General features: G+C 41.8%; 1 protein-coding gene across 1 annotated transcript in view; it reads left to right on the plus strand.

The window, feature by feature from the left end:
* Positions 1-2,366, plus strand: part of htr2aa (5-hydroxytryptamine (serotonin) receptor 2A, genome duplicate a) — a 38,798-nt gene extending 36,432 nt beyond the window's left edge. Inside the window, exon 3 of the mRNA XM_039006537.1 lies at positions 1,525-2,366. Coding sequence (XP_038862465.1) covers positions 1,525-2,366 — 842 coding nt within the window. The remainder of the gene's footprint in view (positions 1-1,524) is intronic.
* Positions 2,367-16,067: the final 13,701 nt, after the last annotated feature.

Below are 16,067 nucleotides of genomic sequence, written 5' to 3' on the forward strand. Positions count from 1 at the left end.
CAGGGTAAAATGACTAGGCATCAGGATAGATAATAATAAGGTATTTGAGGTAGATATGTACATAAAGGCAGGGTAAAGTGACTAGACATCAGGACAGATAATAATAAGGTATTTGAGGTAGATATGTACATGAAGGCAGGGTAAAGTGACTAGGCATCAGGATAGATAATAATAAGGTATTTGAGGTAGATATGTACATAAAGGCAGGGTAAAGTGACTAGGCATCAGGATAGATAATAATAAGGTATTTGAGGTAGATATGTACATGAAGGCAGGGTAAAGTGACTAGGCATCAGGATAGATAATAATAAGGTATTTGAGGTAGATATGTACATGAAGGCAGGGTAAAGTGACTAGGCATCAGGATAGATAATGATAAGGTATTTGAGGTAGATATGTACATAAAGGCAGGGTAAAGTGACTAGGCATCAGGACAGATAATAATAAGAGTAAAATAAAGAACAAAGTAGCAGCAGCATATGATAGTGTGAGTGTGAAAGTGTTTGTGCGTATGTAGTGTATGTGAATGTGTGGGGTTTTTGTATGAGAGTGTCAGTGTAGTGTGTGTGTGTATATAGTGTACAATAATAACCCAACACTACCCCAACCTACCAGGAGAATAGAGCTTTCATTGGCCCAGAGAGGAAGAGCAAGGAAATAGTCGTTTCAGAGCAGTCGTTTCGGATGTATAACCCACCCCAACCCCAAAAATGAGTTTAAGTCTCATCCTTCTTCCAAGCAAAGTCATGAACGTGTAATAAAACGAGGGAGTATTTCATTTCTTTCGGATCAGGATGCGAAGGAATTAACTGGGCCAAACAAGTTTCACAATGACATGTCCAGGAGTGGAATGTTAACTTTCAATTGACTGATTTCCTCATATGAACTGTAACTCAGTCAAATCTTTGAAATGGTGGCATGTTGCGTTTATATTTCTGTTCAGTATACTTGCAAATGGGAGGTTATAAATCATTGAATATGTTACCCATGCCTAAAGTGATGGGATCTTAATTCAATGTCTATTTTCCTGCTCTGAACCCCAAAATGTCAGTCAGTGTCAGGCCAGTTGCACCTCCTCCCTGAGGGTATTAGGGTCTCTGCATCTAACTGTGTTGCTGTGGGGATGAAAGCCATAGTGAATGGCTCCAGATGCATCTGTCCCTCTCTCTCCCAAATGCATTTATTGGACGCTAATGATAATAGTGCTGACTGAATCTGTGAGGGGAAATTGCAGGGTTTATATGTCCTGGTGGGCAGACAGTGGCAATATGAGGGCTATTGCATTAATAATGCAAGAGGATCCTGCCCTGGTGGCTTGATTTACGGTTGGAATGAGCAACAGGTTGACTATGATTGTTGACTTTTTTTACTTTTTGATAATACTGGTACAATCTTGAAGCGGCACGTTGCTCTGGTTTAGGCAGAGACAAGCTGTAGAAAATTACTTTGAAATCTCAAGAAATGGAACACACACAAACACACAAACCACACACCAAAATAACTTCTCTCTGTGTCTCTCTGTAGGTATCTCCATGCCCATCCCTGTCCTAGGCCTGCGGGACCACACAAAGGTATTTAAAGATGGCAGCTGCCTGCTGACAGATGACAGTTTCGTCCTAGTAGGCTCCTTCGTGGCCTTCTTCGTCCCCCTCACCATCATGGTGGTCACCTACTTCCTCACCATCAGCGCCCTGCAGAATGAGGCTACCCTCTGCCTGGACCAGCTGGTGCCCAGGCCCAAGTGGAGTGCCACCCTGACCCTGGGATTCTTCCCACAGTCCTCGCTCTCCTCAGAGAAGCTCTTCTTCAGGCGTTCGCTCAGCCGCGACACGAGAGGGGTGGGAGGAGGGGTTGGCGGGGCTGCGGTGGACCCGCGGTACGGGCGTCGTACCATGCAGTCAATTAGCAATGAGCAGAAGGCCACCAAGGTCCTGGGTGTGGTCTTCTTCTTGTTTGTGGTCATGTGGTGTCCCTTCTTCATCACCAATGTGCTGGCAGTGGTGTGCAACCCCATGAACTGTGACCCCTGGGTGATGGGGGGGCTGCTGAACGTGTTCGTGTGGGTGGGATACCTCTCCTCAGCCGTCAACCCTCTGGTATACACTCTGTTCAACAAAACGTACCGTGCAGCCTTCTCCCGCTACGTACGCTGCCAGTACAGCCCGGAGAGGAAGCCTCTACAGCTCATGTTGGTTAACACCATCCCTCCACTGGCCTACAACTCCACCCACCTGCCCATGGAGGAAATGGGGTCCCTCAGGAATGGGGCCCACAGTGGTGGAGGACCAAATCAAACTCAGACAACGACAAGGCACCCAGGGACCAAGATGAGAGCATCAGCTGTGTGTGAGGCTGTGAGCCTGTGAGGACTGAACTGCCCATAATCCTAGTGAGATGTGCTGTGGTTTGATCACGATCTCGCCTTGTTTTTGGAAGGAAACCTTGGGAACGGAGGTTCCTGTGCTGGAATGTGTTCAGTAGCTCTGTGGTGAGACTCATGCCAGAGAGGAATATGTGAAGCGAGAGGGTCCACTCCTGTCAAAATCTGTCCACGCGCGAATACAGTGATAAGCTGTAGGAGGCAGGAAGTACAGAGAGAGGAAAAGACACAACTTGCCTCACAAACACTTAAACTAGTAACACCAGAAGAGAACAACTGAGCTAAAGCAAAATTATCAGCAATAGCCAGGGGCCACGAGGGGATACATTTCTCCAAAATGTTCATACACATAGCCGGGATACCAGACTGTTTAGCTAACATTCCACTCCTTGTGTGCCAAAGATGTTTCACAATGACACATCAAGGAGTGGATTATTAACTAAACAGACTAGTACCTAAGCTACAGTGGCTTGCGAAAGTATTCACCCCTTTGGCATTTTTCCTATTTTGTTACCTTACAACCTGGAATTTAAATAGATGTTTTGGGGGTTTGTATCATTTGATTTACACAACATGCCTACCACTTTGAAGATGCAAAATCTTTTTTCTTGTGAAACAAACAAGAAATAAGACAAAAAAACCTGAAAACTTGAGCGTGCATAACTATTTACCCCCCCAAAGTCAATACTTTGTAGAGCCACCTTTTGTAGCAATTACAGCTGCAAGTCTCTTGGGGTATGTCTCTATAAGCTTGGCACATCTAGCCACTGGGATTTTTGCCCATTGTTCAAAGAAAAACTGCTCCAGCTCCTTCAAGTTGGATGGGTTCCACTGGTGTACAGCAATCTTTAAGTCATACCACAGATTTTCAATTGGAATGAGGTCTGGGCTTTGACTAGGCCATTCCAAGACATTTAAATGTTTCCCCGTAAACCAATCAAGTGTTGCTTTAGCAGTATGCTTAGGGTCATTGTCCTGCTGGAAGGTGAACCTCCGTCCCAGTCTCAAATTTCTTGAAGACTGAAACAGGTTTCCCTCAAGAATTTCCCTGTATTTAGCGACATCCTTCAATTCTGACCAGTTTCCCAGTCCCTGCCGATGAAAAACATACCCACAGCACGATGCTGCCACCATCATGCTTCACTGTGGGGATGGTATTCTCGGGGTGATGAGAGGTGTTGGGTTTGTGCCAGACATAGCGTTTTCCTTGATGGCCAAAAAGCTCAATTTTAGTCTCATCTAAGCCGAGTACCTTCTTCCATATGTTTGGGGAGTCTCCCACATGCCTTTTGGCGAACACCAAATGTGTTTGCTTATTTTTTTCTTTAAGCAATGGCTTTTTTCTGGCCACACTTCCATAAAGCCCAGCTCTGTGGAGTGTACGGCTTAAAGTGGTCCTATGGACAGATACTACAATCTCCGCTGTGGAGCTTTGCAGCTCCTTCAGGGACATCTTTGGTCTGTTTGTTGCCTCTCTGATTAATGCCCTCCTTGCCGGGTCCACGAGTGTTGGTGGGCGGCCCTCTCTTGGCAGGTTTGTTGTGGTGCCATATTCTTTCCATTTTTTAAATAATGGATTTAATGCTCTGTGAGATGTTCAAAGTTTCGTATATTTTTTTATAACCCAACCCTGATCTGTACTTCTCCACAACTTTGTCCCTGACATGTTTAGAGAGCTCCTTGGTCTTCATGGTGCCGCTTGCTTGGTGGTGCCCTTTGCCTAGTGGTGTTGCAGACTCTGGGGCCTTTCAGAACAGGTGTATGTATACTGAGATCATGTGACAGATCATGTGCCACTTAGATTAAACACAGGTGGACTTTATTTAACTAATTATGTGACTTCTGAAGGTAATTGGTTACACCAGATCTTATTTACGGGTTTCAAAGCAAAGGGGGTGAATACTTATACACGCACCACTTTTCCATTATTATTTTTTTTATACAAGTAATTTTTTTAATTTCACTTCACCAATTTGGACTATTTTGTGTATGTCCATTACATGAAATCCAAATAGAAATCAATTTAAATTACAGGTTGTAATGCAACAAAATAGGAAAAATGTCAAGGGGGGTGAATACATTTGTAAGGCACTGTATCATACACCATATACAAATATATATTTGTGTAAATACATTGTGCCCATCCGTAAATAAATGTGTGTATTTTTGTTGTCGTTACCTGAAGATACGGAGCTAATTTTTGCGTTTTCTTGTGTTTTCTTCATGCAGTATAAAGATACAGAAATGTGTATTGGTGGGATGTAGGCTAATGAAGATGTACACTACCATTCAAAAGTTTGGGGTCACTTAGAAATGTCCTTGTTTTTGAAAAGAAAAGCTAACTTTTTGTCCATTAAAATAACATCAAATTGATCAGAAATACAGTGTAGACATTGTTAATGGTGTAAATGACTATTGTAGCTGGAAACGGCTGATTCTTTATGGAATATCTACATAGGCGTACAGAGGCCCATTATCAGCAACCATCACGCCTGTGTTCCAATGACACGTTGTGTTAGCTAATCCAAGTCTATCATTTTAAAAGGCTATTATGTTAGCTCGGTTGAAAACTGTTGTTCTGTTTAAAGAAGCAATAAACCTGGCCTTCTTTAGACTAGTTGAGTATGTGTAGCATCAGCATTTGTGGGTTCGATTACAAGCTCAAAATGGGCAGAAACAAAGATCTTTCTTCTGAAACTCGTCAGTCTATTCTTGTTCTGAGAAATGAAGGCTATTCCATGCGAGAAATTGCCAAGAAACTGAAGATCTCGTACAATGCTGTGTACTACTCCCTTCACAGAACAGCGCAAACTGACTCTAACCAGAATAGAAAGAGGAGTGGGAGGCCCTGGTGCACAACTAAGCAAGAGGACAAGTACATTAGAATGTGTAGTTTGAGAAACAGATGCCTCACAAGTCCTCAACTGGCAGCCTCATTAAATAGTACCCGCAAAACACCCGTCTCAACGTCAACAGTGAAGAGGCGACTCCCGGATACTGGCCTTCTTGGCAGAGTTCCTCTGTCCAGTATCTGTGTTCTTATTGACCAGTCTGAGATATGGCTTTTTCTTTGCAACTCTGCCTAGAAGGCCAGCATCCCGGAGTCGCCTATTCACTTTGTTTCTGGTCATTTTGAGCCTGTAATCGAACCCACAAATGCTGATGCTCCAGGTACTCAACTAGTCTAAAGAAGGCCAGTTTTATTGCTTCTTTAATCAGAACAACCGTTTTCAGCTGTGCTAACACAATTGCAAAAGGGTTTTCTAATGATCAATTAGCCTTTTAAAATGATAACTGGATTAGCAAACACAACGTGTTATTGGAACACAGGAGTGATGGTTGCTGATAATGGGCCTCTGTACGCCTATGTAGATATTCCATAAAAAATCTGCCGTTTCCAGCTACAATAGTCATTTACAACATTAACAATGTCTGCACTGTATTTCTGATCAATTTGTTATTGTTGTTATTATTGATGTTATTTTAATGGACAAAAAATGTCCTTTTTCTTTCAAAAACAAAGAAATTTCTAGGTGACACCAAACTTTTGAATGGTAGTGTAAATGTTGACAGATTCCTAGGCATAGCTCAGGGGGCTAAAGGACCTTCCTTTTAAAGGCGTGGGACTCATTTGCACTAAGTGTTGTTGTACCTATGGTTGATGTGATCTGTTATAACCCCTCCCTCTTTTTCATAGGGAACCCACCATCGCCACTCTACCACCAGTTCCTCTGATCTCAACCCTACTCAAGCATTGAACTGATGCTTCTTTTTGAAACATAGACAATGTTGATGTTGCCTGGGTAACCCCTTTAACTCTGACGGAGAAAGTTCTGTGTATTTGATGGAGTCTATTTTTCTTCTTGACACAAATGAGAATTTCTTTTTTCCGATCAAAGTAAAATAGAAATTGATTCCTTTATGAGTGTGTGGGGGTCCTTTTAGTGTGTACGTCTGACTGGTCAAAGCAGACCTGTTTTTTTAAACTGCAGATCAAGGAGAAGCAAAGTGTCTACGTGTGTGGGCAATGTTAATTTTCGTCACGTAAAAATGAACATCTCTTTTAGGAGTTTTATCCCCCAACTCTCAGGGGATAAAACTTGTTATTCGATAACACTTATGCACGCACACTCAAGCAGATGTGTACATACACATACACACACACCCCCACCCACCCCAATTGCTTGTCATGTTTGAGTGCTTGTTTGGGTGCATGTCTCATCAAGTATATGAGATAATGAGGATGATAATCATTCATGTATGAGAATCATATCCATGAAGGTAGTGTGTGGGGATGTGAAATGCCAGTCCCCGATGGCTGCTATGTGTTAGAATTAGTAAAGCGCCACACACACATACACCATTCACTGTCATCATTACCCATCTCTAAACCCACCTGTCATGCTCCCCGATCCCTCTTTATTGAAATGACCCAACTTCCACTAAATGATTCACGAAGGCCATCAGCCCTGATCATTATAACTTCTTCACCATTTAAAACCATACTTGGGTGATCCATCAAAAGACATAGAAATGGGTAATTAGCCAGAAAGAAAAAAGCACATGTCATGGGATCATGAGGATATTCTCACAGGGAAATAATAAAAAAGCCCAATTAAAACAAGTTGAAGCCTAACATAACTACATAACATATACATGAAAAACAACAAATGCAATTCCCAGCCTGGAGACTGGGGCCAGATGGTCCTCCCTGTCTTACATCATAACACGGCCACCTAAGGTAATGTTAAGAGGAGTAAAAGAAGAGGGTACAGGGGTTTAATTTAGGTCTCATTAATTAAATGATTATTTGGGAATTCCTTCAGTAGCTGGGTGGGGAGAAGGATGGATTAATTAGAAATGTGATGAGAGAGTAGAAAGGGTATGGTAGGCTCCTATTCCAGTCTCCATGGTTTCTTTTTGGGACTGATTAAGAATGGGGAGAAAGGAGCATGAGAGCCCTAGAGCAACTGAAAACGGGAAAACAAGACAGTCAGTGGGATGGAGGGAAGAATGAGAGAGAGAGAGTGAGAGATGCTGTCAGAGTGCTGGCTACTGTGACCCTAGTGTCAATCATAATGGTGGACAGGTGATGGGTTTTTAACAAGGCTGAGGTGTTTATTCTTTACTTCAATAAGCTTTGAAAATGTTCTCACAGAGGAGAAATAATTACTGTTTCTATCAAGGGCTTTAATCTCTAATTCATCTCATTCAAGCTGTTTTCCTAAAAAAAAAAGGTGTGTATTTGGCTTGGATTTTCACAGCAGCAGAGCAGTTTAATCGATTCCTTTTAATCTTTCGCCATAAACAAATGAAAAAGAAAGGCATATGAAGTGCTTGGAGTAGGTATTAATATCAGTATGGATTTTATGATGAAAAAATATCAATATGCATTTTAATACACCTCAATGAGCAATGTTCGATCTCAGCAATGAGATAAAACTGAAAAACAGAGTGGAATTTCAAACAGCTTAGAAAACCAAAACAATTCAGACCAAATTCGTAGTTGTGACATTTACAGTATTGGTAGGAATTTCAGTCACTTGGTACTCTCCATATCCACTTCGCGCACTCTACGCACGGCACATATCTTGAGTTCCACGGCTGTCATAATAAGAACAATTCCGACTTCACTCTCTGGCCTATGGCAGTCATCGACCGGCAGTCCTACATCATGAGGTGGAATGTGGTGGTATTTGATTATGAGGCACACGGTACATCTCAATGTGGCAACAACCAATGAAGTCATTGTTAGCAGTGGGCAGTTTGATTGTTTGGTTACATCTTCAAGGGAGTGCGTGCGAGTTAGCAGACACATATAACTCGGGACACACACACACGCACACATAAACCACAATCCATTTATTAGGTCATTTGTGTCTTTGTCAGGTAGGTAATTTAACACAAACCTTTAATCAGGCAAGTGTGTTTCACTCTGTCTTCAGTGCTCAACAGTTAGAAGAGGAGCATCACTTTGTCCACACATGGTTCAAAGAGAAGGAAAACAGTAAAGATTTACTCTCGGCCCATATTGGTCCATCAAAGGCTACACCAACTGAACCAAACAGACACCACAACCACTGAGTGGCGAGTCCTAATGTCATCTGCATACGAGGTTTGGTTTTCTCCTAGCAGAACTCAGCTAGGCAAAGTGAACATCTGTGCCTCGTATACTCCCTTAAAGACCTTTGCTTGAAAAACTAGAATAAAGAGGCAATAGTACTGTTTGTCCCTCTTGAGACACCGAAGTCAGTATACACTTCCTCAAATTTGTCTGAAATCAAAGATAACTCAAGAAATCTGTAATTAATTTGGATGTTTTTTCAGAGCTCTTAAATCGCGCAAATTTACATTAACTATACTGAATAAAAATATAAACGCAACATGCAACAATTTCACAGATTTTACTGAGTTACAGTTTATATAAGGAAATCAGTCAATTTAAATAATACATTTAGGCCCTAATCTATGGATTTCACATGACTGGGAAAACAGAAATGCATCTGTTGGTCACAAAAAAAGGTAGGGCGTGGATCAGAAAAGCAGTCAGTATCACCATTTGACTCATGCAGTGTGACATCTCCTTCACATAGAATTTATCAGGCTGTTAATTGTGCCCTGTGGATTGTTGTCCCACTCCTCTTCAATGACTGTGCGAAGTTGCTGGATATTGGCGGGAACTGGAACATGCTGTCGTACACGTCGATCCAGAGCATCTCAAACATTCTCAATGGGTGATATGTCTGGTGAGTATGCAGACCGTGGAAGAACTGGGACATTTCAGCTTCTAGGAATTGTTTAAAGATCCTTGTGACATGGGGCGGTGCATTATCATGCTGAAATATGAGGTGATGGCGGCGGATGAATGGCACAACAATGGGCCTCAGGATCTCGTCATGAACTGTATCTCTGTGCATTCAAATTGTCATCAATAAAATGCAATTGGATTCGTTGTCCGTAGCTTATGCCTGCCCATACCATAACCCCACCGCCACCATGGGGCACTCTGTTCACAACATTAACATCAGCTCACCACTTGCCCACACGACGCCATACACACTGTCTGTCATCTGCCTGGTACAGTTGAAACAGGTGTTCATCCGTTAGAGCACACTTCTCCAGCGTGCCAGTGGCCATCGAATGTGAGCATTTGCCAACTGAAGTTGGTTACGGCCCTGGTGAGGATGACGAGCACACAGATGATCTTCCCTGAGACGGTTTCTGACAGTTTGTGCAGCAATTCTTCGGTTGTGCAAACCCACAATTTCATCAGCTGTCCAGGCTCGGCTCAGACCACCAAACCACCAAATTCTCAAAAACGACGTTGGATGCAGCTTATGGTAGAGAAATGAACATTCAAATCTAAGGCAACAACTCTGGTGGACATTCCTGCAGTCAGCATGCCAATTGCACACTCCCTCAAAGCATGAGACATCTGTGGCATTGTGTTGTGTGACTAAACTGCACATTTTAGAGTGGCCTTTTATTATCCCCAGCACAAGGTGTACCTGTGTAATGATCATGCTGTTTAATCAGCTTGTTGATATGCCACACCTGTCAGGTGGATGGATTGTCTTGGCAAATTAGAAATTCTCACTAAGAGGGATGTAAACAAATTTGTGAAAAAAAATGTTTACAAAAAGTGTGTGCAAAGCTGTCATCAAAGCAAAGGGTGGCTACTTTGAAGAATCTCAAATATAAAATATATTTTGATTTGTTTAATACTTTTTTTGGTTACTACATGATTCCATATGTGTTATTTCATAGTTTTGATGTCTTCACTATTATTCTACAATGTAGAAAATAGTAAAAAGTAAAGAAAAACCCTTGAATGAGTAGGTGTGTCCAAACTTTTGACTGGTACTGCATTCAGAAAGTATTCAGACCCCTTGACTTTTTCAACATTTTGTTATGTTACAGCCTTTTTCTAAAATGTATTAAATTGTTTTTTTCCCCTCATCAATCTACACACGATCCATAACGACAAACGAAAACAGGTTTCTAGAAATGTTTGCAAAAGTATAAAAAACAACAACAGAAATATCACATTTACGTAAGTATTCAGACCCTTTACTCAGTACTTTCAGACCCTTTACTCAGAACTTCTGTGAGTGTAATGCTTGCTGTTCATTTTATTGTTTATTTAACTTTTGCATATTATCTACTTCACTTGCTTTGGCAATATTAACATATGTTTCCCATGCCAATAAAGCCTCTTGAATTGAACTTTGTTGAAGCACCTTTAGCAGCTATTACAGCCTCGAGTCTTCTTGGATATGACGCTACAAGCTTGGCACACCTGTATTTGGGGAGCTTCTCCCATTCTTCTCTGCAGATCCTCTCAAGCTCTTTCAGGTTGGATGGGGAGCGTCGCTGCGCAGCTATTTTCAGGTCTCTCCAGAGATGTTCGATCGGGTTCAAGTCCAGCATTTGGCTGGGCCACTCAAGGACATTCAGAAACTTGTCCTGAAGCCACCCCTGCATTGTCTTGGCTGTGTGCTTAGTGTCGTTGTCCTGTTGGAAAGTAAACCTTCACCACAGTCTGAGGTCCTGAGTGCTCTAGAGCAGGTTTTCATGAAGGATCTCTCTGTACTTTGCTCCGTTCATCGTTCCCTTGATCCTGACTAGTCTCCCGGTCCCTGCTGCTGAAAAACATCCCCACAGCATGATGCTGCCACCACCATGCTTCACCGTAGGGTTGGTGTCAGGTTTCCCCCAGATGTGACGCTTGGCATTCAGGCCAAAGAGTTCAATCTTGGTTTCATCAGACCAGAGAATCTTGTTTCTCATGGTCTGACAGTCCTTTAGGTGCCTTTTGGCAAACTCCAAGTGGGCTGTCATGTTTCTTTTACTGAGGAGTGGCTTCTGTCTGGCAACTCTACCATGAAGGCCTGATTGGTGGAGTGCTCCAACGATGGTTGTCTTTTTGGAAGGTTTTCCCACCTACAGAGGAACTCTGGAGCTCTGTCAGAGTGACCATCGGGTTCTTGGTCACCTCCCTGGTCAAGGTCCTTCTCCTCTTATTTCTCGGTTTGGCCGTGCGGCCAGCTCTAGGAAGAGTGTCGGTGGTTCCAAACTTCTTCCATTTAAGAATTATGGGGGCAACTGTGTTCTTGGCCACCTTCAATGCTGCTGACATTTTTTGGTACCCTTCCACAGATCTGTGCCTCGACACAATCCTGTCTCGGAGCTCTACAAACAATCCCTTCGACCTCATGGCTTGGCTTTCGCTCTGAATTGCACTGTCAACTGTGGGACCTTATATAGAAAGGTGTGCGACTTTACAAATCATGTCTAAGCAATTGAATTTACCACAGGTCGACTCCAAGTTGTAGAAATATCTCAAGGATGATCAATGGAAACAGGATGGACCTGAGCTCAATTTCGAGTTTCATTGCAAAGGGTCTGAAAGGGTCTAAAAACCTGTTTTCACTTTGTAATTTATGGGGTATTGTTTGTAGATTGATGAGGGGAAAAAATAATTTAGAATAAGACTTTAAATAACGTAACAAAATGTGGAAAAAGTCCAGGGGTCTGAATACTTTAACCGAATGGACTGTATAATTATCATAATTTTTTATTATATGGGGGATTGGAAATAACGCAGACAATTACATTGATGGAAACTACAATCTCTCTGCAATATTAAATCTGATCTACCCCCTAAAAAAGAGATCTGTTTCCCATATTTCGTTATAGGTTCTGAGATATACGGTAGAGGTTAAATCAACCCTTGATGGAACTTGGCAATCAACTTCATTGGCGTTGCAGCTTCTTTCAGTATTTTTTCAACGCATTTGTGCGGCTCAGTAATACATTTTCATATGAGGTAGTCCAAGACCTCCAGCTTTATAGGGTAAGTGTAAAACATTCAATTTGACTCTTGAGGTCTTTCCATTCCAAATAAAGTTGGAGAGTAGGCCATTTATTTTCTTAAAGAAGTTGGATGGGATTGATAATGGTAAGGCTTAGAATCACACTTAGTAATATATTAATAAAAATATGTGTATTATCTTGACCCTACCTAACATAGAAATAGGGAGAGTTCTCCATCTCTGAACATCAGATTCAATCTTATCCATTAAAGGAAAGTCATTGATTTTATAGGCCTCCTCCAAATTGCATTGTATCAATACACCCAGGTACTTAACATGTCTTTGTCCATTTCCACTTAAATCTACTTTCGAAGCTTGAAAGGTCAATTAGAAATGGGCATTATTTCACTTTGAATCCTGATACAGCACCATATGTGTCCAACAGTTGCAAAATAAATGACAGGCAATGTTCTGGTTCAGATAAATACAGTAAAATGTCATGATATTACATGTTGTTCTCCGCCAATCTCTATTCCCCGGATTGAGCCTTATGTTCTGATTATTGATGCTAGGGGTTCTGTGGCTAAAGCAAATCAATAACTGGACACAGGGAATCCCTGTCTTGTCCTTTTTGATAACTTAAATGGATCAGAGATTTGTCCAATTGTTCTTTCTTTCTTTTTAAGTAGGGCGATTGTAGCCAAACACAGTGATTGGGGAAGTTCATTTTTCACTAGAGCTGCTGTGAGCATAAGTAACATAGGCTTAGTCATTTGGGATGAAAGTGTCTGTAAAATTCCACTGGGAATCCATCATTACCAGGAAATTTCCCATTTTGTAGAATGTTAAAGAAATTGTCTATATCTTTCTTTGAACTTTTGTTTCCGGATTGATACAGTTTTTGATCAAATGTTTTAAAGACTGAGCTAATTTCAGAAAAATCCATTGTTATGGTACTATCTGGGGGTTTTAATGCTATGGATAGTACTTTCCTCCTCCTCTTTCTAAATTTGCCAAGCAAGCATTTTCCATCACTTTCACCTTGCTCAACATATTGTTGTTTGGATTTCAGGGCAGCAGTCTCTGCAGAGCAGGTGTTTATTATGCTATATTCAAGCTTCAAAGTGTTCAACTGTTGATGGATGTCAACATGTCTATCTAAGTCGTGGATTTTCTGTTCTATTATTTCAAACTCTTTTTGGTCTTCTTTTTCTTATGTGAAGAGTAAGAGATGATACAACCTCTCATATATGCTTTAAGAGCTTCCCACACAACAGTAGGGCATACTTCATTATCTACAATTACACTCACCAGCAAGTTTATTAGGTACACCACCCTGTTCACGAAAAGGTATCGATCCTACAGACAGTGAGTCATGTGGCCGTGGCTTGCTATATAAAACAGGCAGACGGGCATCGAGGCATTCAGTAGAATGGGCAAAACGAGTGACCTAAGCGACTTTGAGCGTGGTATGATTGTCGGTGCCAGGTCTAAGAAGAATGTCAAGAATCGTGCAAGCTAACAGGCGGGCCACAAACAGAGAAAGAATGGCACAGTACAATAGTGGTGTGCACAACGGCATCTCGGAGCACTCAACGCCTCGATCCTGTCACGGATGGGCTATTGCAGCAGATGACCAAACTGGGTTCCACTCCTATCAGCTAAAAATATTAAGAAACGGCTCCAGTGGACACGTGATCACCAACACTGAACAATTGAGGAGTGGAAAAACATTGTCTGGAACATGACAGCAAGTTCAGTTTACTTGAGTGTCCTGCAGTCCCCAGACCTCAACCCAATAGAGAATCTTTGGGATGAGATGGAACGGGCTGTTCACAGCATAAATGTACCGCCGTCCAATCTGCAGCAACTGTGTGATGCCATCGCGTCAGCATGGACCAAGATCCCTATGGAAAGTTTCCGACACCTTGTAAAATTCCCTGAATAATTCAGACTGTTCTGGAGGCAAAGGGGGGTCCGACCCAGTACCTAATAAACTGGCCGTTGAGCATATTTCCAAAAACATGTCTGTGTGTTGAGATATGAGGTAAACGCTTTATCTCCAAGTAACATCGTGCTGAATTGTGAAGTCTTTGATATTGGCATAGGAGGTTTAAGCATAAACGTGAAATACAATGGGCTATGGTCTGTAATTATTCTAAGGTATTACATTTAAAAAGACAGTCAATTTAAAAAAAGTTTACATTAAAAAAGTTCATTCTTTAATATGAGTTGTGGGCATGAGAGTAATAGGAGCATTGTTTTTCAGTTGGATGTTTATATCTCCACAGTTCACATAGACCCATCTCTTTGATGTTGTGGTTTAATACCCTAGACCACATGTGTCAAACTCATTCCACGGAGGGCAGAGTGTCTGCGGATTTTCGCTCCACCCTTGTACTTGTTGGATTAATTAAGGTAATTAAGTATTAAGGAACTACCCTCACCTGGTTGTTTAGGTCTTAAATAAAAGGAAAAACCATAAACCCGCAGACACTCTGCCCTCTGAGTTTCACACTCCTGCCTTAGACATTTACATTTTTGTAATTTAGCAGACACCCTTATCCAGAGAAACTTACAGTGCATCCATTTGTCATACTGGTCCCATGTGGTAATAGAACACTGTTACGTACGCCTCTTGGAGGGAACGCGACAACCCGCTACATCTCAACTCCCCGTGGAGTGAAAAAGTATTTGAACGTAGGTGCGGGGAAGGACGACAGAGGCAGAGAAAAATACCGTTTACAGGGAATTTATTTATTCCTTAACACGGGAAAGTGGGGAAAAGGGGCTGGATGGAACCAAAGCAAAGAAAGTAAAAGTTAAAGAGCTCCCTCTCCTACCTTACCTGCCTTCCCACTACTTACCTAACCTTTAGCACAACCTGGCGCGCTAACCAAAATACAGGGGGTGGTCCGCCCAGGTTTTACCTAGTGTGCATAGACAGATTAACTACTACGGGTTATGTATGCCCGCAGGACTCTTGCTTAAACACTACCAAGGTGCATCCCCCTTCCTCCCCTGGGAACAAATGAAACAGAATAATTACTAATACTTTAAGTGAAACATTTCAATTACCAAAAAACACTAAGTCCTATTGGCATACACATACCTCAGAAGGAGCGGCTACAAAATAATATCCATAAAACCTTTACTGACCACCACAACAATCAACGCAGGACATAAAAAGAAGCTCTCTTCCCTGGGGAAGGAACACTGGCTCTTATCAAGCTGGAGAAGGAGTTGGTAATTGCAGAGACAGCTGTATCCCCTGCGATGGGGCCGACCAATCAGCTGCTTAGAATCCAGGAAGCCATTTCCTGAAATACACACACATACAAACCCACAACAACACAGAAACTGTGGAACACCCATCCCTGGCGTTCTAAGCGCCACCAGCTGAGCAACACAGGTCATGTTAGGAAAAGAGTATAGTTAAGTTGATGACTTGGCTAAAGTTGCATCCGACACACAGTTAAAATCCCCCGCCATATAATATTCCTGTAACATTGAGATCATTTTAGTATAAAGTCGTTAATTCATTTTGGGTCGTCTTCATTTGGGCAATAGCAAGTCAATAAAGTTACTTTTTCTTGTGACAGGTTTCCTTTTATCATTTTAAAACGTCCATTTGGGTCAGTTGTAATTTATGTAGACTTAAATGGGACTCTTTTTATTAATGAGAATTGATACTCCTCTGAATCTTGAGGAGTCAGTGGAAGAGAACGCCAATCCATCTCAAGCTCACCCAAACCTTTCACTTTCTAATGCTGATAGATGAGTTTCTTGTAAAAAACGGATGTTTTCTTTTTAAAATAAGAACATACCTTAATTATTTTCTCTGGCTGCACAATTCCATTGACATTCCATGT

This window comes from Salvelinus namaycush, chromosome 13, assembly GCF_016432855.1.
Source record: "Salvelinus namaycush isolate Seneca chromosome 13, SaNama_1.0, whole genome shotgun sequence".
In the NCBI taxonomy this organism is placed as follows: Eukaryota; Metazoa; Chordata; class Actinopteri; order Salmoniformes; family Salmonidae; genus Salvelinus; species Salvelinus namaycush.